This window comes from Phocoena phocoena, chromosome 16 (genome assembly GCF_963924675.1).
Source record: "Phocoena phocoena chromosome 16, mPhoPho1.1, whole genome shotgun sequence".
NCBI lineage: Eukaryota > Metazoa > Chordata > Mammalia > Artiodactyla > Phocoenidae > Phocoena > Phocoena phocoena.
The window spans coordinates 67914177-67940376 of record NC_089234.1 but is presented as its reverse complement, the minus strand read 5'-3'; the positions used below and the strand labels follow the sequence as shown (position 1 = coordinate 67940376).

Genomic DNA, 26200 nt, shown 5'->3' with positions numbered 1-26200 from the left:
TATATGGTGTAACACTGTACACCTGGTACTTATAAAGGTGACTCCTGATGCTTGGAGGTGTGTCCAGGTAATGCCATAACAGCTACGCTCTGCAGACAGGGTGGGTGTACCTTACTATCATAGTTATAAATGCTATTAATGCCCTCTCTGAACTGCCACAGTCAGTTTGGCAGCTTGGCCGTGCTTGTCTAAACGGAGCAATCTTGTACTAGAAGGTGTGAATCACTCCAGGGGTCAGGTTGCTCTGATCTGTATAGTTAATGAGATTTTGTCAATTCAAACATGGTTGTTTCCCTGATCACAACTTTTTACATGTGAAAACTTAACCCAGTGACTGAACTTTGTAAAAAGGTTTTTTTGCAATTTCCTCATGGTCTGTACTTTATTTTCACTGGCGTTTTTTTCTAATTTTTTCTCATTAGGTTCCCCCTGTACTATGAGCTTAAGATTGCTTTTGTCATATGGCTGCTCTCTCCCTATACCAAAGGAGCAAGTTTAATATATAGAAAATTCCTTCATCCACTACTTTCTTCAAAGGAAAGGGTAAGATATACAGATTATTTCCACAAATCACTTATTAGAAATGTGTATCATCACATGCTATATGCTATAAAGTGAGTGAAACTATTATGTTAAGGGGGAGAAGTCCCAGTTTTCAGCTTCTTGACACTCTTTTTAAATAAAATTAATATTTATGGGTTTGATTTTTTTTCTAGGAGATTGATGATTATATTGTACAAGCAAAGGAACGAGGCTATGAGACTATGGTAAACTTTGGGCGGCAAGGTTTAAATTTAGCAGCTACTGCTGCTGTCACTGCAGCAGTGAAGGTAATTTTTTATTTACCTTTTTTTTTTAATCCAGTGTCACATTGTCAATGAACAAAGTAGGGTGGCTTTTTACTTCAGATCATTATAAAATTTTGGCACAAATTTACCTTCTGTTTATTTTTGTAATACTAGAAAAAAAACAAGTAGATTATTTTAAAGGCATTTTAACATGTGTTTTCTATAACTTGGATATTTTGAAACTCTTAATTGATCACAAAATGAGAGCTAGTTAGTAAGTAAAACATACTGGAAAATGTCATTTTGTCATAATTTTCCTACTTTATAACCTTAAAATAGTTTTGAGTAAATCACCTTTAGTAAAGATGACCATTCTTTCTTTCTCTGTCTTTGGTGTTTTTTCCCTCTCTCTGTCCATGGCAATATCTTGGTAGGATTTCTGGCTTACTTCTGCACCCATACTTCAACCAGTTTGAGGTAACTGATTATTCAAAATAAGGCATGAAAAATTTCTGTTCTTAAAACTTAAGATTTTACTTAGCCAATTACTAATGTCATGTGTTGTGTTTTGCAAGCCAAATTATCAAAGGAATGAATGCCTTCTGTGAAAATTCGCATTATGGCTTTTGGATTTCTTTGCATGTAGTAATTAGTGTGGTTTATTTTAAATACCATAGCATAATTGGTTTTGGTGTGTAGTGTATGGAAGGAAAATAGGTTTCAGATCCAGAAAGTGCTGAGTGTGACTTTCTAAGTAACCATCCGTGATTGACTTAACTTCTCAACTGGGAGGATGGCGAGGAGGAGAAAATGAGGTGGAAGAGAACTAAAATCCTCATCTGCTGTATATGAAAGTAGAGGTTTTAAAGTGGTTGCCTGCAGGGGGATGGAGAGAAGGGGACCGAGGGCTTCTTGCTTTCTTTTGTTACAAAATTTAGCATCATTTAACTTTACAAATGAAGTACATGTATTTATTTACACCCCAAAGAAGATGCTTTCTGAGTTTTCCGTACTTAAAAGCAACATTCACCGTGATTCTATGGCAAAAAATTAACTTTCGACATCAAAAATTGCTTAGAAAAAAAAAATTGCTTAGAAAATATAGTCATTTTAGAACATTGTTTTAGGAAACATAGAAGCACACAAATCCCATTTGCCCTCTTTACTTTTTTTTTTCTTTATTTGGCTGCATTGGGTCTTCGTTGCTGTGCACGGGCTTTCTCTAGTTGCGGTGGGCGAGCGGGGTCCGCTCTTCTTTGCGGTACGTGGACTTTCTCATCTCGGTGGCTTCTCTTGTAGTGGAGCATGGGCTCTAGGCACACCGGCTTCAGTAGTTGTGGCTTGCAGGCTGTAGTGCGCAGGCTCAGTAGCTGTGGTGCACGGGCCTAGTTGCTGCCCCCACCCCCACCCCGGCATGTGGGATCTTCCTGGACCAGGGTGCAAACCCACATCCCCTGCTTTGGCAGGCGGATTCTTAACCACTGCACCACTAGGGAAGTCCTTGCTCTCTTCACTTTAACACTTAAATATAGTTTATAATCCTGCATACTCTGTGAGACACCTCCCTACATATTGTCACTATTTTGTAGGATATTTATTTTATTTTGACTTACTACTTCCAAACTGTGTGAGGAATCAGAAATCCCAACTAGATTATCTTATCCTGGTTCCCTTCTTATTTATTTTGATTTTATACATACTTTGCTGCCATCAGTATTTAACATCCGATATATTTATTCAACATGTATGTATTTAATGTATTTAACATCTATATGTATGTATGTTTTTTAGTATTTATTTATTTATTTAGGCTGCACCCGGTCTTAGTTGCAGCATGTAGGATCTAGTTCCCTGACCAAGGATTGAACCCGGGCCCCCTGCATTGGGAGCCAGAGTCTTACCCATTGGACTTCTAGGGGAGTCCCTATGTATGTATTTAATGACTACCATATGGTAGGTGCTTGGGATGCAGCAATGAACAAAATAGATACAGTCCTTACCCTCACAGGCTACTACTGTCAAGCTGAATGTCTGTATTCACTAACTGAAAATTTTACCTCATCTTTGGTTGCTTAGAGCCTACCCCTTGCCCTCCACTATGAAAATAAGCATTATCTGGTAATTCCCTGGCGGTGCAGTGGTTAGGACTCCACGCTTTCACTGCCGAGGGCCAGGGTTCAATGCCTGGTTGGGGAACTAAGATCCCACAAGCCTCACGGTGCAGACAAAAAAAATAAAATAAAAATAAGCATCGTCTCACAGAAACACTTTGCTGTAGAAAGGCTATAAAAGTAATTCTATACCTGTGTTTCTCTGGCTTCTTTGTTGTTCAATGTTTGTTTTTATTTATACATTTAACAAATCAAAACCACCTCCCCACTTCAAAGGCAGGAAACAGAGATCATAAAAGTCATCTAAGTTACCACTGCAGAACAATCACACACACATCCTGTGATTTGAATTCACTTTGGAATGCTCTCTTTTGTTTGTGATCTCGTGATCCTTTTGTTATCAAGCTCACCGTGTGAGGCAACCCTCACCATTCTCCTCATGAGCACAGGAATGTTGGCATCAACCATACTGGATTTTATTCATCAGAAATAGTCATTAAATACGCTGAACACAGCATAATGTTAACACTATTTGCCTCAAGTTTTACTGTGCCTATTTTAAAGCAGGGGAAATTAGTTTCATCTCTGGAGATGTCAAAGAAAGGCAGTGTGATGGAAGAATCACTGAACCAGACACTTCATACCGAAGAGTAAATTGAAGCTGAAATAGGAAATAGGTCAAGTTTAAGGAGAAACTGCAAGAAAGCTAATAGAAAGACTTGAGAATTATTAAACTTTTTTTTTTTTTTGCAATATATGGTTTGTTAAAAATATCTTTCAGGCTAAAAATATTGGACTCTCAGTGTGACCTTTAAAGATCAGCAGTACCCCTGACTAGTTTCCCCAGGTTGAACCACCTGAGCATGTTAAAGATGAAAATAGGAATCTAATCAGAACATTTATTACACCGTAAAGCAATTTTCTGAAAATGTTACTCAGTTCTGTGACCTCATTACCAGGCATCTGTTACCAAGGTCAGTGTACAAGTTTATTTTGGCTGAGCAAAGCACAAGCATATGAAGGAGCTTCAAGGATTTTACTGAGGATGTTCAACATCCCATAGCTTTCACACGAGAAATGCCGGTGGCTTTTGTACAGATGAGCAACACTCCTGCCGGACGAAGGACAGATGAAGAAAAGTACTTTTAGTCGTATTAACCATCTCTTGGGATTTTCTTTGGCAGCCTCTTCTTGGTGAATTCTTTGGCAGATATTATAAAAAATCTATTATCACAGAAATGAGAGTATTAAAGTTAAAATTTCTGAAACCTTATTGACTGTAAATGATGATGATTAGGTCAAAAATCCTGACATCTTGCTGTCTGTTTTAATGGCTTTCTGTTTGTGAAACGATTTGAGGAGATTCAGCTGCTTAGTATCATCCATTTAAAAAGGGAGCACTTCTTTAGACAATGGAGAAGAAAGATCATATTTTTTTCTCTGCAATCTAGGAAAGCACAATATTATAATGAAAGTTGAATTCTATAGCAGTTGAGTTGTCAGCATTTTTTAGCCCTGATTCTGCCACTAATTAGCAGTGAGATTTGGGGCAGTCATCTGCACTGATCTCTCTAAGTATTTATTTTCTTACCTGTAAAATGCAAGGGTAAAAACTGACTTCTAAAACCCCTTATGCTCTAAAACAATGGTTCTCAACTGGGGGCAGTTTTGCCCTCCAAGGGACATTTGGCAATGTCTGGAGACGTTGTGGGTTGTCACAAGTTAGAGGGGAGTGCTGCCAGTGGCATCTCAGGTAGAGGACAAGGATGCTGCTTAATATCCTACAAGGCACAGGATGGCATCCCACACACACACACAGAATTATCTAGCCCAAAATAGCATTAGTGCTGAAGTCGAGAAACCCTGCTCTAAAAGTATGATGAGTCAGAAAAGGCTAAAAGAATACATAAATATGTATAGGTAGTTTGGGTGATGGGTTACAAATAATCTTTCTTTTTTATATTTTTCTCTGTTACAAATATTCTTCAATAAATATATATTGCTTTAATCTTAAAACCACTAAAATATATTTTTCACTTAATGCAAATGCAATCAATTCCATTCTAGGCTTGATCAGATTGTGTTAAATGTCCATAGGGAAAAGCCATTTCTCTAAAAACTGGGGACTGACCCTATCTGCAGTTATAATGTAGTATGTCAAAGATCAACAAGAAATAGAGCTTCATGGCTATTCATTATTGAACAGTATCATAAAAATTGTTCCATAAAAGGTTGTTTGTATGCTTGTAAGATTATAAAGCATTGCTGATTATGTTTTTGAATTCTTAATTTAAAAATGTGAAGAGGATAGGTTGAGGTTTTATACAAAGATGCTGATAAGCACGGTAAATTCCCCTTATTTAACACAAAATATAGTAACTTTAATGTAATATATAACCAGGATATGAAGTATTTAAACAAAGGCAGAATCGTTTGGGTATAAAGAAGTTAGAATTAGTCATACATGCAGGGTCCCTTTTCACAGATGCCAACTGTAGACTTGGATACTTGAGCAGACATTCAGATTCTCTAGTGCCCTTGGATATAAGTGAGCTCTGTGTGAGGCCAGCTCGGGAAGCTGCTTCTCAGCTGAAAGATTCTTTCCAGAGCTTGAATGTGTTAGATTTGGTCCCAGCCCTCCCACCCAGTCAGCCCTTACAGTGTTCTTAGTTTCTTAAATGGATGTTCTGGGCTCCAAATTCAAACCCCGAGAACTCAGAGTTACCTGAAGACAGGAACACTTCTGCTAATGATGTGAAATATTCTACAGAATGCTTTTTAATTACTTTGACGTTTGCTTTCTCATCATAATCTTTCTGTTACCTTCTCTTTGATTTTTAGGACTAATTTTAACAGTGTACATACATTTCTGTAGAGAATAAGATCTAAAATACTGGGATATAGAATTACCTTGAGGATGGTAACGCCCTTCCAACTTATTGACTAAGACTGCTCTTTCCACACGTATTTTCCTCCTCAGACTAGAACCTGTCTTCATGGTTTTTTTTTTTTTTTTTTTGCGGTACGCGGGCCTCTCAGTGTTGTGGCCCCTCCCGTTGCGGAGCACAGGCTCCGGATGCGCAGGCTCAGCGGCTATGGCTCACGGGTCCGGCCGCTCTGCGCGGACCGGGGACACGAACCCGTGTCCCCTGCATCGGCAGGCGGACTCTCAACCACTGCGCCACCAGGGAAGCCTTTACAGTGCTCTTTATTTGTTCACGTGGGTTCTATTATATTTACTGTCCAGCGTCCTTTCCTTTCAGCTGGAATGACTTCCTTTAGTATTTGTTATAGGGGAGGGCTGCTAGTGACAAATTCTTAGTTTTTAAAAATCTTTGTCTGAATTTGTTCTTTAAAGGACAGTTTTGCTGGATAGTGAATACACATTTGAAACTTTTTCTCTCAAAACTTTGAATATGTCATCCCAGTGCTTTCTGTCCTCCATGGTTTCTGAAAAGGTATTGTTAATTTAAACAAAATCTCAATATCTTTTGTATTGTTATTGACAAGTGACTATAATTCCCTGTTTATGCCCTTAAAATGTAGAAACAATTTTTTCTTTTAATTATGGGAGTAAGGGATTTAGATATTGGAAAAATGATCAAGAAATGGATCAGAAATTCTTTAAAAAAAAGAAATTCTTATAGTATACTATGTTACAATTAAAACTTTGCTATACCATCTGTGACTAATTTTGTAATATGAAGAAATTTTTGAAAAAAATCGCTCATCTGCCTAAACATCACACTGTTTTCATTTTTTAATATTTTTCCCTAACTATAACCATACTGCATACTTGTGCCCGTATTTTGCATGATTTAGAATTCTGAGGTGGAGGGTAGGTATTTCCACTTAACGTTGTATTGCAAACATAATTCCCTTATTAATGGACTTCTTGTGCTGAATATATAAAAATTAGAGGGAATAGGTTTGCCTTTAGCTGCAATTATTTTATAATGACACCTCTCCTTTAAAGTGGTCACATTAGATACTTATAATTTATGTAATATTTTTGAAGTTCATAATAGTGCAATAGTTCTCTCCCCATATTAGTTCTATTCTGGACCCATTAGAAAATATACAGTGGAAAAAAATGATTTTTCAAAGTGATATTGGCTGTTAAAGTGCCATGGGTCTTCAAGGAGGGTACACCCCCTTTTTGCTTTTGTCTACAGTACCTGGCCTTTTGGGGGGATTGATAATACTTGGGGCTAGAGGGTTGCTTACTCAAGAGCTACATTAAAATACATACTGTATGTATATCACCCAGATACCTCAGGGTTGGTCCTTGCTCACCTTTAATGTAAACCTGAAGCAGACTCCTAGTGGATGGTGTAATCTAACCATGTAGATACCCATGACTGTACCTGTAGTTTGGTGCTGAAACTCTCTATATAAACTCCAGTGTTTACATTAAAACATGCTGCAACCTATGGAGAGCTTTCCAACAGTCAAGAGTAATGAAAAAGAAGAGGCATAAAAAGAGTATTTAGTTTACTTATTACATACTCAATATCAGTCCCATACCACATGCACTCAGAGAACAGAAGAAGCTGAAGATTTGTCCCTCTCTAGTTTCTTAAAATCTTGCTCTGGAGGCAAAATATATAAAGTACAGCAATAGAACTAACATTAATTTGTGAGTTCATTTGTGAGATATGCCCGAAGTAATTAGTTGATTATAATCATTAAAGATACCAAAGTTTGTGGGTGCTATAAAGCTAGACTGATTCAATGGCACTTTGACTCATTTGCATGCTGAGATGTACTTTCTTGAGTGGGAGGGTTTGGGAGTTACAGTAGAGGGTATCATGGACGTATATTATCATTCATTTGGCAATAGGCAAACAGTCAAGAATTGCTGAGAAAGGGCACAGAAATACAAAGGTTGGAATAGAGAAAATGACAGTTCTGAGAAAACAAGGCATCTGTTTCAGATGAGCACTGATCACTTCCTTTTAGTGTGTGTCTGAAGTCTTCTGTCATCCTCTATTTAAGAAGCAAATCGTATCCGATAAAAAGAGAGTATAATGAATTAAACCTTGTCAAGAATGTTTAAAGATGTGTGGAATCCAATTATTTTTATTGAGGATATAGACCCTTTAATTTAATAATTCTTTTTCATAATTCAAAAAATATGGTAGAAATTACAAAGCTTTAAGTGGGGTTTGAAAATGGTGTTTGGGTTTGACATAATAAGATATCACTCACTCAGAGTAGCTAAATCAAGACTCATGAAACAAGACCTTTTTCTTCAGTGTAAAATGCATGTTAGCAGTAATGTTGGAATGTTTATAGTGCCCTAGGCTTTGAAATTTAGAGATGAACCATTATGGATGAGTTTCTACAGTTACATTATAACTAGAGGCAATCATAAATTCACATGTGTGAGAAGAAGAAATAAGTGTAAAAAAAAAAACCTTTAGAAGAATATTTTTAATCCAGCTATAAATAAGAAATGAGTCATCTGTATGCTATGCAAATTTTCAAGTGGGTAAATTTAGAAATTATTTTTTTCTCTTTACAAAACTTTATACTTTGGGGGGAAATGTAGTTATGTCTGAGAAGTTCAGAAATGTCCCTTTCAAAGCTGTGCAATGATGAAAAGCATTGAACTTTCTGCAGTAATGGGAATGTCCTGTATCGCACTGTCCAATACGATAGGCACTAGCCACATGTGGCTATTGAGCATTTGAAATGTAGCTAGTGCAATTAAGGAGCTGAATTTTTAAACTTATTTAATTTTAGTTAAATTTAAATACCCACTTGTACCTAATGTCTACCATATTGTTAAGGCTTTAAAATGACTTAAAGTTAAATTGTGTGTATTAGTAGATATGCTTTGCCAGATGGTGAATTCATTAACTGAATATCTTTCATACTTAAGATTCTTTGGCTCTTAAATTTTTTTTACTGTGTTCTAGGTAGAGCCATTACCACTCCTGACTTAGCTTTAAAACAGCATCTCTAGTCATGTACCAAAATGTTCATTGCAGCTCTATTTACAATAGCCCGGAGATGGAAACAGCCTAAGTGCCCATCATCGGATGAATGGATAAAGAAGATGTGGCACTTACATACAATGGAATATTACTCAGCCATAAAAAGAAACGAAATTGAGCTATTTGTAATGAGGTGGATAGACCTAGAGTCTGTCATACAGAGTGAAGTAAGTCAGAAAGAGAAAGACAAATACCGTATGCTAACACATATATATGGAATTTAAGGGGAAAAAAATGTCATGAAGAACCTAGGGGTAAGACAGGAATAAAGACGCAGACCTACTGGAGAACGGACTTGAGGATATGGAGAGGGGGAAGGGTGAGCTGTGACAAAGCGAGAGAGAGGCATGGACATATATACACTACCAAACGTAAAATAGATAGCTAGTGGGAAGCAGCCGCATAGCACAGGGAGAGCAGCTTGGTGCTTTGTGACGCCTGGAGGGGTGGGATAGGGAGGGTGGGAGGGAGGGAGACGCAAAAGGGAAGAGATATGGGAACATATGTATATGTATAACTGATTCACTTTGTTATAAAGCAGAAACTAACACACCATTGTAAAGCAATTATACCCCAATAAAGATGTTAAAAAGAAAAAAAGAAAAAGAAAATTAGGTATAGGCTATGTTATAATAAAGTAGAATTTATGTTTTAAAAAAAAGAAACAGCATCTCTTTTACTTTAAAAAGTTCTTCTGAATCATAAACGTAAGCCTCAAAGTGCTGCTTTTAGGAGAGAGAAATATTATGGATGATGTTTACAGAGGGGATAAGCTCATTATACATTTTTTTACATTCTTGAATTAAATTTAAAGCTGAAATGTTTGGGAATGGAATGTACTGATGTCTACAACTTGCTTTGAAATGCATTAAAAATTGATTGATGGATGGATAGATGGTAAATATGTGGTAAAGCAGATATAGCAAAATATAAACGATATATGGGTATCCACTGTAGAATTCTTTCAACTTTTCTGAATGTTTCATTTTAAAATGAATAAGCTTCATGAAAAAATGTTGGAGGAAAGTTAAATGGAAACATATTAAGTATTTTAAAGTGCATTTCTTTTCTTGGACCTATCACTTCTCTGTTAAATAGAGCCAAGGAGCAATAACTGAACGTTTACGAAGTTTCAGTATGCATGATCTAACAGCTATCCAAGGTGATGAGCCTGTGGGACAAAGACCATACCAACCTCTCCCAGAAACAAAAAAGAAAAGTAAACCAGCCTCCGGTGAATCACCAGGTGTGCTTGTTTTGTGTTAATGTATTGTTCTTTCATAATTGGGATCTTGAGTCAAGATGGGTACTAAAATAATACCTGGTCGCTAGCTGAATTTGGGTAAACAACATTTATTTTTAAGCTTATATTCTTTAGCTTCACACTTAACTGTATGTAGGTCTCCTTCTCTAAATTTTCTCTAAATAAGGTTAGTGCTTGCTTTTTGTTGACTCTGGAGATAATCCAGTTAAGAAAGTAGCAGTAGCGCCTTGTGCTGCCATGAATTTTTAAAAGCAGTGGATGTGGTTACCCTCTACCACCAGCACTAGTTCTGAGCTGTGATCTCTAACTTGCTACTCAAACTATGTAGTGGCATCTGAGTTTTATAATTAAACCCTCTTTAATGTAAGTGATGTGAACAAAGAAGGATATTGACTTATAAGATTAAAAGTTTTAAGCAGGTGACAAAAGATGACAGGTTTGAAAATAGGATTACTCCCATGGAAAAATGTGTTGAAATCATGACTTGTAGACTAAGAACTACCTTGTTCTAACGTAAATTATAAGCATGTCATAGTTGATACGTTCTAAAATTTTAGTAAATTTTTGTGGTCTTAGAAACATACACATAAACAAAAAGACATCGTCCCTTAGTCATTTTTTTTGCATATAAGAAAGTTGTAGTTCAAGGCCTAATTGAGAACTAAGATCTTCAGGATATTTCTTATTAAAGTATTATTAGGTTCATAAGGTGCAGGGCTACTTGATCTTTTTTTTTTTTTTTTTAAGTAGAAGTTTTCTTCTGAGGGAGACTGAAAATCATCCTTTATAATTAAAACCAATTTGAAAAGAGCAGTCCCGAAGTGAGAGAGTAGCATTGACATATATACACTACCAAATGTGAAATAGATAGCTAGTGGGAAGCAGCTTGGTGCTTTGTGACCACCTGGGAGGGTGGGAGGGAGACGCAAGAGGGAGGGGATATGGGGATATGTGTATACGTATAGCTGATTCACTTTGTTACACAGCAGCAACTAACACACCATTGTAAAGCAATTATACTCCCATAAAGATGTTAAAAAAAAAAAGAGGGACTTCCCTGGTGGCACAGTGGTTAAGAATCTGCCTGCCAATGCAGGGGACACGTGTTCGATCCCTGGTCCGGGAAGATCCCACATGCCGCGGAGCAACTAAGCCCATGTGCCACAACTACAGGGCCTGCGCTCTAGAGCCCGTGAGCCACAACTACTGAAGCCAGTGCTCCTAGAGCCCGTGCTTTGCAACAAGAGCAGCCACTGCAATGAGAAGCCCGCTCACCACAACTAGGGAAAGCCCGCGTGCATCAATGAAGACCCAACACAGCCAAAAATAATGAATTAATTAATTTTAAAAATGAAAGAAAGAAAAGAACAGTCCCTTCATATAAAGGAAAAATAGTGAACCTTCTTCTAAGTTCTCCCAAGAATGAATAACTTTAAAAAGCTGGTGGCTATTATCTAAGAGGTAGTAATTAAGTATTGGCCATTGATTAAGGTACTAATGCCTTTAAGAGTGAGGAAACTTTGAACCTTGAACCATCATCCTTTATACTTTAATAATGTAAAAGTAGTCCCTAATAGGCATTTTCTTAATATGCATTTTAAAACTGAGGTATACTGATTTTGTTTATGGGGACTGCTATATATATTTTGCTGATTTGGACCAGTAATCTGAGTCCTTTATCAGCAATTTATTCATAATTATACCTTAGAATTGGTTAAGAATTGTATTCCAATTATTTAAATAAAACCAGGATTATAAATTTGAAAATCCATGACACTAGTTTTATGGTATCCATCTATTAAATTTAAAATGGTGTGACTAAAATATTTTAGGATAGTGAGGTGTTAATTAGTTCTTCTGTTAAATTTTAAACCATGAAATTAAAAGAACAAGAAAGTTGGGAAACAAACACTCTGATACACTTTTTATGAGAGTTTAAAGTAGAATAATCGTTATGGATGACAGTCTGGCAAGAATTATCAAAATGTATTCTTTTTAACTCAGCAAGAAACGTCTAAGAACATGTCATAAGGAAATAATCAGACAAGTGTTCAAAGATACAGATACAAAGATGTATGAATGTTCATCTTGTTGTTGTTTATAGTAACAAAATATTGGAACAAACCAAATTCCTAAGAGAAATGGGTAAGAAAAAAGGTGGCTATTAGCCGTGAAAAATAATAATGTCAGTTTATACTTACTGACATGAAAACATATCCAGATTGGGGGCGGGGGAGAACAATAACAGTGAAACAATGTGTGTGTTATAATCCTATACCATAGAGGAACAATAGATAGACGATGAAATGGATTAATATATGTGAAGTTGTTTTTCAGATATATGTACATAGAGGAGAGTCTGGAAGAGAGTCTAAATGCTGCTAACTAAAATGTTAACAGCATTTACCTCTGAGTTTTGGGTTTTTAGTGATTTTTTTTTTTTTAACCAACCTGTTACCCTTAAAATCAGAAATAAAACCTACTTCTTGTTTTGAAAACAATTAAGGTATTCATTTTTTTATATCATGAATTTTTTTCTATTTTATTTACTTCCAAACTTCCTCAAGAAAAGCAAGTTGGTACATTTTTTAGTGTGGGAAGTATATTTATATTGCAAAGTCTGTTTACTAATATTTCGTGTAATCAATACAGTTAGCTCAGAACACAAGCAAATTCAAATATTTGGAAAAGTGGTTCCCTTTTGAAAACTAGTAATGGCTTGCTCTGAGCGGTTTGAGGTTAGCTGATTGAGAGAAGTCTTGCTTTGATGAAGTTACTCAAGTCCGCATGTTGTCACTATGGGAAAAAGAGCTCCCTCCAAATGCTTTTTTGTAAGAAAATAGACACCTTGAACATGATGTTCACTTCCTTAGAAAGAACACCAAATTCTGATAAGTGGAAATATTTTTTCTGCAAAGAACCTGCTGCTCCCATATTAGTTAAAAATGGTTCAATATTCAGTTTCAATATACCAGCACATAAAGAGATTTCTGTTTTGTCTTATTTTTGATGCTTTACATATTTATTTAATCCTTAAGATGACGATGCAGGTTAAATATTTTTATCCTTATTTTGTAGATGAATAAACTGAGACTTAAAGAGATTAAATTACTTGTCAAAGACCACATACTCAATGACAGAAATGAAGTATCCAAGGTTCCTAACCTAATTCTTACTCTTTTTTTACTTTATAAAGAGACTGCACTTAGTGAGACACTTGGGCTGGAACAATGAATTCAAACAATTTGGCAGGGGTGACCTTAGAGGTGCTTTAGTCAAAGATGGCAAATAAGTGACATGCCTCCTCTCTGCTCCTGTGCCCATGGCAGCCGTTGCTAATGGATTGTGGCACTTCCCACGCTGGCTCAGAATCCCTCTCAACACAGTGCCCCAGACAGCTCAACTGGCTCAGAGTTGGCGTTCACATAGAAACGTATTCATCTCCCATCCGCCTCAACAGCTTACCAGATAAGAAAACTGAGACCCAGAGAAGCAAGACTCACTCAAGGTCTTAACAGCTGTTAAGTGGCCAAGTACTTATTTCTCCTCACATGGATCCAGGGCCCCTTCCACCACGATAACTAAGGCCGCTTCCAAGTCAACTTTCCATGATTCTGCACTTACATTAATACATTAATACATGGAAACTGCTTAGAACAGTGCCTGGTCCATGCTAAGTACTGGATCAGTATTGGCTATTATTATTCTAAGGGGGGAGGGGGGACTTAAAATATACCAATTCTAAGATGTACGAGCTATGAATAAAACCAGGTCAGTTTGCAAAAGCATCTGCTACTTTTCCTAAAATGGTAACAGAGCTCTGGGCCGAAGGTGGTCAAACAGCTGCAGCCTTAGGCCTCAGGGCCCCCGGCAACACAGACTCCTCATTCTTAGGTCCTCAGTCACTCCCCCTCAGGAATGTGCATGGACAGCCCCATTCTGAGGATTTTGCCCAGTCTAGACTGATGACGGAAAGCAGCCGACCTTGGCATCACCTTTGTCGGCGCCAGCTGCACCCCACCAGCTTCCCCTTGCCTGGGCTTGGAAGACCTGCAAACCATTCAGCCAACTTGCCGGGCTCCTGTTCAGATAGGGCATCCAGATTCGGGCTTTTCTCGTAATCTCGGGTCTCCCCCTCTTCCGAAGTCTTTAAAATCCTCGGACAACTTTGATTAATACTATTTCCACCACTCACAGCAGAATTTTCATACATACTCATTTTCAGGTTTTTAAGTGGAATAGAAAATGAATATTTTATTGAAGATATTTGACTTGACTCCTCTCTTTTTGATGCAGTTTAGTTTAATAACTTGCTAAATTAAGCTCGTCGACTTCATCTCCTAACAGATCCCAAATTTGGCTCCTGTCTCCTCAATCCCTGGACTCTTTATCATTTCCGGCCTGTTGTACTGCAGTAACCTCCCTGCTTCCAGTCTCATCCACTTCTGATTCATTCTCCAAAGTACAAGAAGACTCCTTTAGAGAAACAAAATCTAATCATGTCGCCCTCCGATTAAAATGCTTCAATACCCCCTCCCCCTTGCTCTCTGAAGCCCAAGCTCAATAGCGTGTGGTATATTAGCTCCCCAGACTTGGCATCACACTCTTTCATGTGCTCGGTGTATAGAATTATGAGTCTTTCAGGATTCGGCTTGGCCAACACCTCCTACAAGAAGTCTTCTCTTACCACCCACTTCCCCTACTGTGTGCTCCTGTAGCACCTTGGCCTTGTCTTCTGTTTACAGCATTTATTACAGTATTGTCATGCCCACTAGACTCTGTCTCCTCTACTGGACTATATATTTCTTAGGGTAGAAGAAGACAGTTGTGTGTTTTTCAACATAGTATCCCCCATAATTTAGTACACTGCCTCACACATAGTAATATTTTTAAAATATCAATACTTGGGCTTCCCTGGTGGCACAGTGGTTGGGAGTCCGCCTGCCAATGCAGGGGACGCGGGTTCGTGTCCCGGTCCGGGAGGATCCCACATGCCACGGAGCGGCTGGGCCCGTGAGCCGTGGCCGCTGAGCCTGCGCGTCCGGAGCCTGTGCTCCGCAACGGGAGAGGCCACAACAGTAAGAGGCCCGTGTACCGAAAAAAAAAAAAAATATATATATATATATATATATATATCAATACTTGTGGAATAACAAATCAATCCATCACTTTTCCTGAAACAATATTTAGAAAACTAAGATTTTTTTTTAGTTGAAATTAGGAAGCAAAGAATAAGATGTATATATAATTATCATTTTGAATGCAATTCCAATTCTTAATCACATGAAGGGAGAGGCAGTTGAAATAGCAAGGGCCGTGTTTGTTGAAATGTAGGCTTATGCTTCATCTGTGGCCTTAGAGAACTTTTTGATCACAGTTGCTTCCTTTCTGATTCTTTCCTTGATTCCTTATTCTATGTTTTACCTTAGTTTTATTATATTGGGATTAGGGGTGTTATATAAGCAACAGCAATAGAGAAAAATCTACAAATGGCAATCTAAAAATATTTTTTCTGGTTTATATTCCCCGTTTATAGAAGTAATACAATTTTTTAAATAAAAGTTTGGCAACATTTTTTAAAAAAGGAAAAATTAAGAAATTTAAAATCACTTAAAAGCCCACTTCCAACAGATATAATGGTTTCATTTTTATGTTTTTCAACACTTTGTTTCTATACATACATTTTTTTCCACTTAATATTGCACCAAGAGGGTTTTCCCAGGACTACTGACCCCATTCCCTCCCCTGGCCACACTGACCGCCTCACAGCTCTTCCACACAGTTATGCTTCCCAATGCCCCGGGGCCTTTGCACATGCTATCATGTCTACCTAGAACAAAATTCCTCCGACTGCTGCAGGAAAGCAAAGGATCTTGACCTATGTAATGACTGATTCTACTTCCAAATCCTTCCTGATTTCTAGCCTAGAAGTCTGGCAGCATAAAATTGTACTTCCTAAATATATAATTAAAGATGTTTATCTTATTATGAGACGAGGAAGCTTTTTTTTAAATTTAATTTTTATTGGAGTATGGTTGCTTTACAATGTTATGTTAGCCTCCACTGCACAACAAAATCAAAATGAATCAGCTATACACATACAGATATCCCTTCCGCTTTGGACTTCCCTCCCATTTAGGTTACCACAGTGCATTAGGTAGAGTTCCCTGTGCTATACTGTATGTTCCCATTATAACTCTTCATAGTTTGCTTAGTGATGCTCAAGTTATTCATGTCCTATGAGAGCAGATTAATAAACAATTATTCAGTATACTTTTCTTCACATGCAAAAAGTCCATCTCTTGCCCCCTCCTGAGCCTGGAAAACCTGCTACTTTTTTCTCATCTGAAGAAGGTATCTATGCTCCTTACCTTTATTGAAGGAGAATTTGAAACATAATGGGGCCTTGTAACGTCACCCGTCTTTCTTTTTTTTTTTCTTTTTTTTTGGCCGCTCCCTGCGGCTTATGGGATCTTAGTTCCCAAGCCAGGGATGGAACCCGGGCCCTCGGCAGTGAAAACACAGAGTCCTAACCACTGGACCGCCAGGGAAGTCCCTCACCACTATCTTTATAACCTACCTAGTACTCCAGTTGCCTTAGACTTGAGCCCCTCTCTTGCGCCATCCAGGCAGTAGTTCTCAAAGTGTGGGCCCGGGACCAGTAGCATAAGCATCACCTGGGAACTTGCTAGGAATGTAGATTCTCAGCCCCACACCAGGCCCAGCAATGTGTGGATCAGTAAATTCTCCAGGTGACTCTAATAAGTGCTAATAAGTTTGTGCTAATAAACTCTAATAAAGTTTGAGAACCACTGCTTCAGGAATGGGAGTGGTCTTGTCCCTGAATCCCAGCCTCTCAGGGTGCTCTCAGATTTCCTGACGGTAACCAGCCTGACTGCCTAGATGTTTGCATACTGGCCAATGTTAAGTCTTCGTTGCTACACATAGCAGCCTGTTAGCACACCCACAGGATCCATCTCTTACTGACCCTCCTGATGCTGGCTATTTTCTTTGACTAACATCAGTCATCATAGCCTGTGGTGTTTCTAATTACCGTAGCCTGTCTGGTTGGGTTTTATCTTAGCAGCTGCAACAGTGTCAGTTTAAGTTCTCCATCACCTGCCCCCAGTGAACTATCTTGCCCATAGTTCTATCCCCTTAGGGTTTTATATGATTCCTTAAGTTCACTCTACCATTTCTGGTCTTGACAAAAGGTTTGACACGTTGGGGAGTGAGAAGGACCCTGAGTTCCTAATTAAAGTCAAAGGTACAAATAACAGACCAAAACACACTGTTGCTTAGTTTGCTTAGAATTCACAAAAAGAGGACTTCCCAGGTGGTCCAGTGGTTAAGACTTTGCTACCAATGCAGGGGGCCCGGTTTCGATCCCTGGTCAGGGAACTAGATCCCACCCACATGCCACAACTAAAGATCCTGCATGCTGCAACTAAGACCTGGTGCAGCCAAATAAATAAATAAATATTTAAAGAAAAAAGAAAAAAAGAGTTCACAAAAAGGAGAAAGGGCAGGAAGAGACTTTTCACTGTGTATCTATTTATATTCTTTGACTTTCGAACAAGACAGCCGTGTTAACCTACTGAAAAATAAAGTATTTTTAATTATTCTGAAAAATGCATAGTAAAAATAGGAATGGCCAGGGAAAACTTCCTGGAAGAAATGAGTTATGAGCCTCCTCTAGAATAGTGCAAGGGGCAAAGATTGATGGTAAAGGGCAGGGAACACCTTCCAGATGAGACAGGGAGAAGAGCAAGCTGGCAAATGCAGAGCATGGAGAGAGCCGCCAATAGACAGGGTGAAGAGGTGGTGCTAACTGGCATCCTTTTACCAAAACATACTGGTTTTGACAACTCGTCTAGGTGATGGAATTCCACTGAGAGACGGAGATGAGAAAACAGATGAAGAAGCGGATGGGCCATATTCAGATGATGAGATGTTAACACACAAAGGGCTACGAAGATCACAAAGCATGAAATCTGTGAAAACCGTGAAAGGCCGAAAAGAGGTTAGTCAGGTATAGAGTTGTTTTCCCAGTGATTACTATTTAGGGGTTTCCTGCTGCATTCGCATTTAGGGTATCCGTAGATGAAGGGTTGGAATAATAGAGCACCGGCTATATTTAAAATTCTTTATTCAGATCAGATGGATTACAATCTCTGGAAATTTAGAAAATGGCAGATTCCTAGTCTTCCACTCTAAGTAGAAAATGGTATTCTCACACAGCAAAATCCTACGGTTGATGTGAGTACCCAGTGCCAGCCCTACGTATATGCAAGAAAAAGCAGTATTAAGTATGTACTTTTGTTCTGAACCAACTCTAAATAAGGATTAAATAGTAAAAGTCTATCCATAATAATATGTTGTCTTTGTGCCCAGAAAGCAGTGGAGGATTTCAGCGAATGACCTCAGGTTATTGTGAGCAATGTTCATTGACATGTACCCAGCAAAGCATAAATAATAACAGTTAATAACAGCTTTAATAACAGTTTTCATTTTTTATCAGTGATCATAATCTGTGCATATATGCAACATAATGCCAACTACATTTTGGAGTATATAGGTAGTGCTGTCTTTTGAGTACACACTTAGCGCATAATTGATTCTTTATATCAGAAAAGTTAAAAAATTATTACTGTGATTATGAGCTATTAAGTCCTGTTTTATGTCAAAACCTAAGTCATAATAATAACACATTTCTCTCTTCAGGTGCGGTATGGGTCACTGAAATACAAAGTGAAGAAGAGACCACAAGTTTATTTTTAGTCATGTACATGTCAAGTATCCCAAGACAAATTATGCTAATACATCAACTTTTTTTCTAACATCATATATTCAGGATTTATACATTAAAATAATTCTTTAAATTGTGGCGGTCATAGGGTTTACTTTCATCTATTTAAATAGCTTTTATTTCTTTAACAATTACTTCCAAATCTTGACTACTAAAGGTAGTTATACAAAAATTGATAGATAGATATATCAGAAATAATAGAATACTGTGTTATCTATTGTCACATTCTTCAGAACACTGAGTGCCTGTGATGTAAAGTGAAACACAAACCCACAGTATACTTGAAAAGAGTCTTTTTATGGTTCAAGATACACCAGACTTTGTGATATTGTATTGTGTTTACCAATATTTCTGTTACTATCCTCTCTATCACATGAGGATAGTAATTAAATAGGCCTCTGATCCAGCAGTGATAGAACAAGGGTATAATGTAAGATAAAGTACGCTTTATATTCTTCAAATTTTTACTTTGTTAATACTTTCTAGTTTTTCCACCATCAACTGAAAGTTTTCAAGGCAAATGTTTGAAAACCAGGTATCTACATAGCACTTTCATTCCTGACTAGTTTTGCACACTTGAAAATTGTTTACTTATTTTACAACTGTACATTTATTTTAAGTTTTATTAACACTGTGTTTATTGTTATTTGTCATATTCTGGCATGTCAAATTTATGCCTTGAATTACATCATCTCTTTTCCTGTGGGTTTCATTAGTTATATTCATTTAATTTTAATAATAAAAACCAGAGCTTATTTTTCAATTTTAACTATTTTTACTTACCTTCTTTACAGATAAGAAGTTATTTTAAAACTCACCAGCTTCCCATATTTAGCTCTATAGTGCAGTTGAACTTAGCATGTTTTTGTTAACACTGGTTATGTTTTCAGCTTTTAAAAGTGGTAGCTTTTGTGAAATGGAGTCATAGACCAGTATAGCACTGAGGTATCTTCTAATTCATGAAATTAACCAACAGCCAATCCATTCACAAGCTTGGCACTGATACGAGCTGCTGATTTATAAATCTGGCATTGACTAGAACCATTTGAATCACTTCACTTCTAGCTGAAATAATTTCCTGAAGATACCTGCCAATGCAAAATACAAATGTTGTTAATCTTACATGTTAGAAATTATTATAATAGATTTTAGAAAAATACCATTTTTTTTAATCCAAGAGAATTTGAGTTACTGAACTTTGAGGTTTTTTAGGTGGCATAGGTAACTATGCATTATGAACTCTAAGTAAATATATTTCTGATGATGGTTTTAGTCATCAGTAATCAAATTTGTTTTATTATACTTGTTCAGAAATTTACTTGATTTTTCTGTTTGTCCAAAAGAAAAAGCAGTGAGAGAGATTTGTAAGATCTTTGACCTTTCTACCTTCTAAGAAATGAAGCCAGCTAGCAATGTATATTCAGGACCTACTCAGAGTGTTGGTAGAGAACAGAATGTTTACTCAGGAGTACCTTAATATAATTCATACATTTCTCCTGATGCAAGTCTTAAAATGTCTTCTAGATTATCTCACATTCTTGATAAGTACCACCGACTAAAACTTCATTCAACTTATTTTCCCCCAAAGTTTAATTCCATGAATATCTTCATCTATTTTACCTTGACTAATTTTTAGCCTCTTCGTTTCTGGAAAGACTTTGTGTTCAAAATTTCTATGAATTCTGGTTATAAACTCTTGGAAGAGAGTTTTATTTATTTTGCCTAGTACTAGACTTCCCAGTATAAATGCTACCTGTGCCATGCTTATCTTTCCTACACAAAGGCAATGTCATTTCAAATTGCCTGACAAAGTCATGTAAGTAAGTGACTTTGTATCAAAAACATTACCTTTGGGCGCTGATTTGCACCACTGTATTTTTTTTCAAGTCTAATTTCAGTATTAAACCTATTCTTTAATTATAGTAAACTCATGAATACTGTCCTAAGTTGGAGGAATTATTTATCCCTCTACACTTGTAGAATCAAAACGTTTAATGGAGGGCAACACTAGTTTCAAAGAGATAATGCAAGTCCTTCTGTTTAATTGTATCTCTTTACACTTAACAATGCTTCCTCTGATGTGTTTGTTATATCCTTATATACAGTCAATGTCATTTTGCTGGTCTATCATTTCCTTTCTTTCCTTTTCGTACATTTCTTAAATTTGCTTCTTTTCTTTTATGTGTGTTTTAGCATGCTTTTTTTTGAATTTTGTATAATAAATGTAAATTTTTGTTTCTTTTAAGGTGGAACAGGTCATTTTTTGTTTTTCTGCTTTTAAGTCTAATGCTTTTAAAAGAGGTGTGTTAATCCCTAGAGCACAGTGCCTTGCTTCCCCCATTGCTTACCACTTGGCAGATGGGCATTGGATGCTGCACGAGCCTTTAGGGCACTGTTTTGGTAGCTGTTAAAGTTTATCCAGAAATTGTAGCTGGTGTTTTATTTTATTATACAGTCATTCAACTTGTTCATAATATTAACTATTTCCAGGGTTTGTTTGGAAGTACTAATTGATCTATTCTTTAGTTCACCATATTTTTTCTGGTATAAAAATGGGCCCGAAATAAGCCTTATTGCTAAGGAATTAATTATGTAAACCCCCATAGACCCTGCATAAGATTCCCTCCACACACTTCCCTATATGTATGTGGAATTGGGTAGGAAATGATGGTGCCAGCATTACCAATTATAAATACTTGAGTACACAGATTGATGGAACAAAATTATTAAAGTGTTTTCAGGGAACTTAATCCATATGTCACCACCAAAGATTTCTACAGTGTTATATGACATGTAAATATTCCAAATTTCTGTAAAACATTGGTTAGATAAATGTTTTTCTTTCTTGCTTGCTTTCTTTTTAAGTAACAGTTTGTACTCTAGAATGCTTGAACTTTTGTGTTATTAGAAATAATACAACTGTTAAATATTAGTAATTTGTATTTTTAATTGGAATGAACTAAATTTTTATTTTGATTTTCTTTTATCAGGAAAAATAAGAAGTTAATATGTATTGAAAAGCAATTTCCTATGTGTTTTTCTGTTTAAGTTGATCCATATGCAAAGCAGTTAGATAAATTTTGATAAGATCGTTATTGTGGTATGCAGTGTATGTTTCTCAGTAAACATCACTTAAGAGTAAAGCTTTCTGAAAGGAAAGTACAGCATTTATTCTCTTAATGTTTTTAAGATTTAATCTTCTAGTAGTTTTCTACAGATATAATGTATTTTAACTCTTTAAACATTGACCATGAATTAATGTTTTCTCTTCTAACACCTTTTAAATCTATGTACTTTAGTAGTTAAGAGAAAGCAGTTTTGCAATTTTTAATCCCTTTGTAAAGGCTATCTTTAAGCCTAGTATGGCGGTAATTTTACAAATGTGGTTTTTCAAAACTTTAATATAAAATAAACTCATTTTATTAGTGGTAACTTGTATATTTTTCCTGTGTCAGAATATATATGTTAGGTTCCATGAAATTACATTATTTATTACTGAGTGTCTCTTGATTAAATAATAGACACCATAGGTACACACTTAAGATAAAAATCATAGAGCAAATTATAAAAATCATATACATTCTTTGAAATATTGCCATTTGCAACAACATGGGTGGACCTAGAGAATATCACACTAAGTGAAGTTAAGTCCAAGAAAGACAAGTACTATATGGTATCACTCATATGTGGGATCTGAAAAATAATACAAATGAATCTATATATAAAACAGAAACAGACTCAGAGACATAGAAAACAAACTTATGGTTACCAAAGTGGAAAGGGGTGTGGTATACATTAGGAGTATGGGATTAACAGATACAAACTACTATACATAAAATAGAGGGCCTTCCCTGGTGGCACAGTGCTTAAAAATCCGCCTCCCAATGCAGGGGACACAGGTTCGAGCCCTGGTCCAGGAAGATCCCACATGCCATGGAGCAGCTAAGCCCATGCGCCACAACTACTGAGCCTGCACTCTAGAGCCCACGAGCCACAACTACTGAGCCCATGTGCCACAACTACTGAAGCCTGTGCCTAGAGCCCGTGCTCTGTAATAAGTGAAGCCACCACGATGAGAAGCCCGTGCACCGCAATGAAGAGTAGCCCCCGCTCACCACAACTAGAGAAAGCCTGCACACAGCAACAAAGACCAACACAGCCAAAAATAAATAATAAAATAAAATAAAATAGATAAGTAACAAGAATTTACTGTATAGCACAGGGAACTATATTCAATATCTTGTAATAACCTATAGTGGAAAATAATCTGAAAAAATATATACATGTATAACTGAAAAAAATCATACATTCTGGAATGCTCATCCATAGGATTACAAAAGAAACAACTGTTAAATTGAATGTTAGAAAAAGAAGGTAGGAAAAAACAACCAGTACAGAAACCCTAGCCATCAATTTATATTGTTAGCTGTCTCAGACATAAAATATAACACAAAATTCAATTTTATGTATCCTGGAAATGTTCTGGGGTTCCATCTGTTTTAAAGTCAGATGTCTGCCTCGCATTTAAACTTTAAAGAGAAAGCCTGTGTTTAAAAAAGTTTCTTTGTGTGACTTCATTATGATATGTAATGTTTTAAAGTATTTCCAAATGGAGTTATATTTTCGCTTTTATTGGGATACATATCCTTGTGTTAATCCAAAGAAGTTAGAGATTTAAATAAATATTCAAAAGAATACAATGAATATATGAACTGCAGCATTTTATTCAGTGTTTTATTCTCCCTTTTAGTGGTTCACTGTTCTTCAGAAAGAAATTCATGGAACAAAAATCGTGTCAGAGGGCGTCCCTGGTGGCGCAGTTGGTTGGGAGTCCGCCCGCCGATGCAGGGGACGCGGGTTTGTGCCCGGGTCCGGGAGGGTCCCACATGCCGCGGAGCGGCTGGGCCCGTGAGCCATGGCCGCTGGGCCTGCGCGTCCGGAGTCTGTGCTCCGCAACGGGAGAGGCCACAACGGTGAGAGGCCCGCGTACCGCAAAACAAAAAAAAAAATCATGTTAGAGACTGATTCATTGTTCCCTGGAAAACATTCTGCCTTTTACCTATCCATCAGTATTCTATTCTTGAAACTCTCTCCTTATGGTCTGGTTTTAGTAACATTTTTTAAATTGATTTTTATAAGACGATGCTTTGAACTGAAATTTTAACACACAAGATTGATAACTGTCCATAAGTATAGAATACTAAGAGACTGTGCTCAAAAAAGCAGGAAAATCACCCCACTTACTCTTAGTTTACCTGGCAATCCCAGATTAAGGACAAGGGGAAAGAGGGAAAAAAAGGAAAATATGGTATTTTGGCACTATGTGCAAATCAAATAATTTTTTCATTCAAAAATATTCCTTGAGTGTCTACTGTGTATGGTAGCTCTGCACAATACCTATGTCCAAGTAGGATAGCATAACAATTAATTTAAGGAAAATAGTTCTTGCTTTAAAAATAACAAATTCATTGTTACCAAATGTTCAGATGGAGTATTATTTTTTTTTATTTATTATTTTTTTTGTGGTACGTGGGCCTCTCACTGTTGTGGCCTCTCCCGTTGCGGAGCACAGGCTCCGGACACACAGGCTCAGCGGCCATGGCTCACGGGCCCAGCCGCTCCACGGCATGTGGGATCTTCCCGGACCGGGGCACGAACCCGTGTCCCCTGCATCGGCAGGCGGACTCTCAACCACTGCGCCACCAGGGAAGCCCCAGATGGAGTATTATTTATGCTTTGATTTCTCCTAGGTTGTTGAATAATTTATTTGGTTTCTCTCAAAGCAGGTTTTGGTTTTTGGTGTGTTGTTTTTTTTTTTTAATTCTTGGTTCTCTTCTTTCCCTTACCTCTTACATCTGATACATTAGTAAGTCCTTTCAGCTCTCTCCAAAATATATACTGAATTTGACCATTAAAATCACCTCCCCTTCATTTTCCCTATTTTAAGCCATCATCATCTTTCACCTGGAGTACTCAGGGCATAAATGTTATTTAAGGCAGAATTTCTTGAAACTTTACTACATTTTTTTGTAGCCTTGCCAATTTTTCAAGGTGACTTTTAACCTTGAGTTCCATAGAACTGTCACAGTTTCTTATCTTTTCAACTGTATTTTGGGGAAATACAAAAAGAGACGGTTGTGAAGAGCAGTGAAGACCCAGTGCAGCCAAAGATTAAATAAATGAATAAATCAATTTATTAAAAAAAAAAAAAGCAACAGCAGATGGTTTTGCACATCAGCCTTGGAAGAGAAGTTTTTCTCTTCTAAGCATTTTTTTTTTGTTTTTTTGGTTTTTTTCATTTGGCTGTTTGGGTCTTCATTGCTGCGCATGGGCTTTCTCTAGTTGCGGCGAGCAGGGGCTACTCTTGGTTGCGGTGCACAGGCTTCTCATTGCGGTGGCTTCTCTTGTTGCAGAGCACGGGCTCTAGGAGCCCGGGCTTCAGTAGTTGTGGCTCGCGGGCTCTAGAGCGCAGGCTCAGTAGTTGTGGCGCATGGGCTTAGTTGCTCTGTGGCATGTGGGCTCTTAGCGGACCCGGGCTCGAATGCACTGGCAGGCAGATTCTCAACCACTGCACCACCAGGGAAGTCCCCTAAGCATTGTTTAATGCTGAAATTTAGAAAAGGTGAGTGAGAAGAGTCGAAGCCAGGTTAGAGTATCTGGCTGATATATATATATTACATATATATGTATATCTATATTAACCACCATAATGTCCTTAAAATTAAGTTCCAAAGGAAACTCTATTTACCCTAAAATATAAAGTTGTTTGACTAATTCAATATGTAAAAATTCAAAATCTTGAATTTTATTAGTTTATCTTACAAAGAAAGGGAATGTTGCAGCACACGCTTTATTTGGGAGAAGGAGAATTATACCTTATAAGGCTTGTGATGCCCCTTGTGTTAGGTTGTGATAACTAAGATTTGTATATTTGTTTCCACACTTGGGGAAGTATCACTATTTTACAGGTAGAGACACACTCAACAGTGATCAAACCCCCAACCACAATAACTGTAGTTTCCGATTCTTGTGTTGTTAATTCCATTACACTTGGTTATCTTTGCAATCACAGAATACTTAAACAGCTAACATAGAAATGATTCTTACTGTTTATGCGTTTAACAAAAATTTCAGATTATTTATCAGAAGATTAAGATGGAGTGAAGTTTTTGAGTGATCTGTCGGTAATAGATTTGGTTCTTAGGGTCACTTCAGTAAGGATGCTT

At 37.1% G+C, this 26200-nt stretch overlaps 1 protein-coding gene across 1 annotated transcript in view; it reads left to right on the top strand.

Moving 5' to 3' along the window:
• Positions 1–20322, top strand: part of REEP3 (receptor accessory protein 3) — a 97300-nt gene extending 76978 nt beyond the window's left edge. The window contains exons 4-8 of the mRNA XM_065894017.1: positions 423–543; positions 717–830; positions 10000–10147; positions 18043–18188; positions 18890–20322. Coding sequence (XP_065750089.1) covers positions 423–543; positions 717–830; positions 10000–10147; positions 18043–18188; positions 18890–18946 — 586 coding nt within the window. The 3' untranslated portion in view covers positions 18947–20322. The remainder of the gene's footprint in view (positions 1–422; positions 544–716; positions 831–9999; positions 10148–18042; positions 18189–18889) is intronic.
• The last annotated feature ends 5878 nt before the right edge of the window (positions 20323–26200 follow it).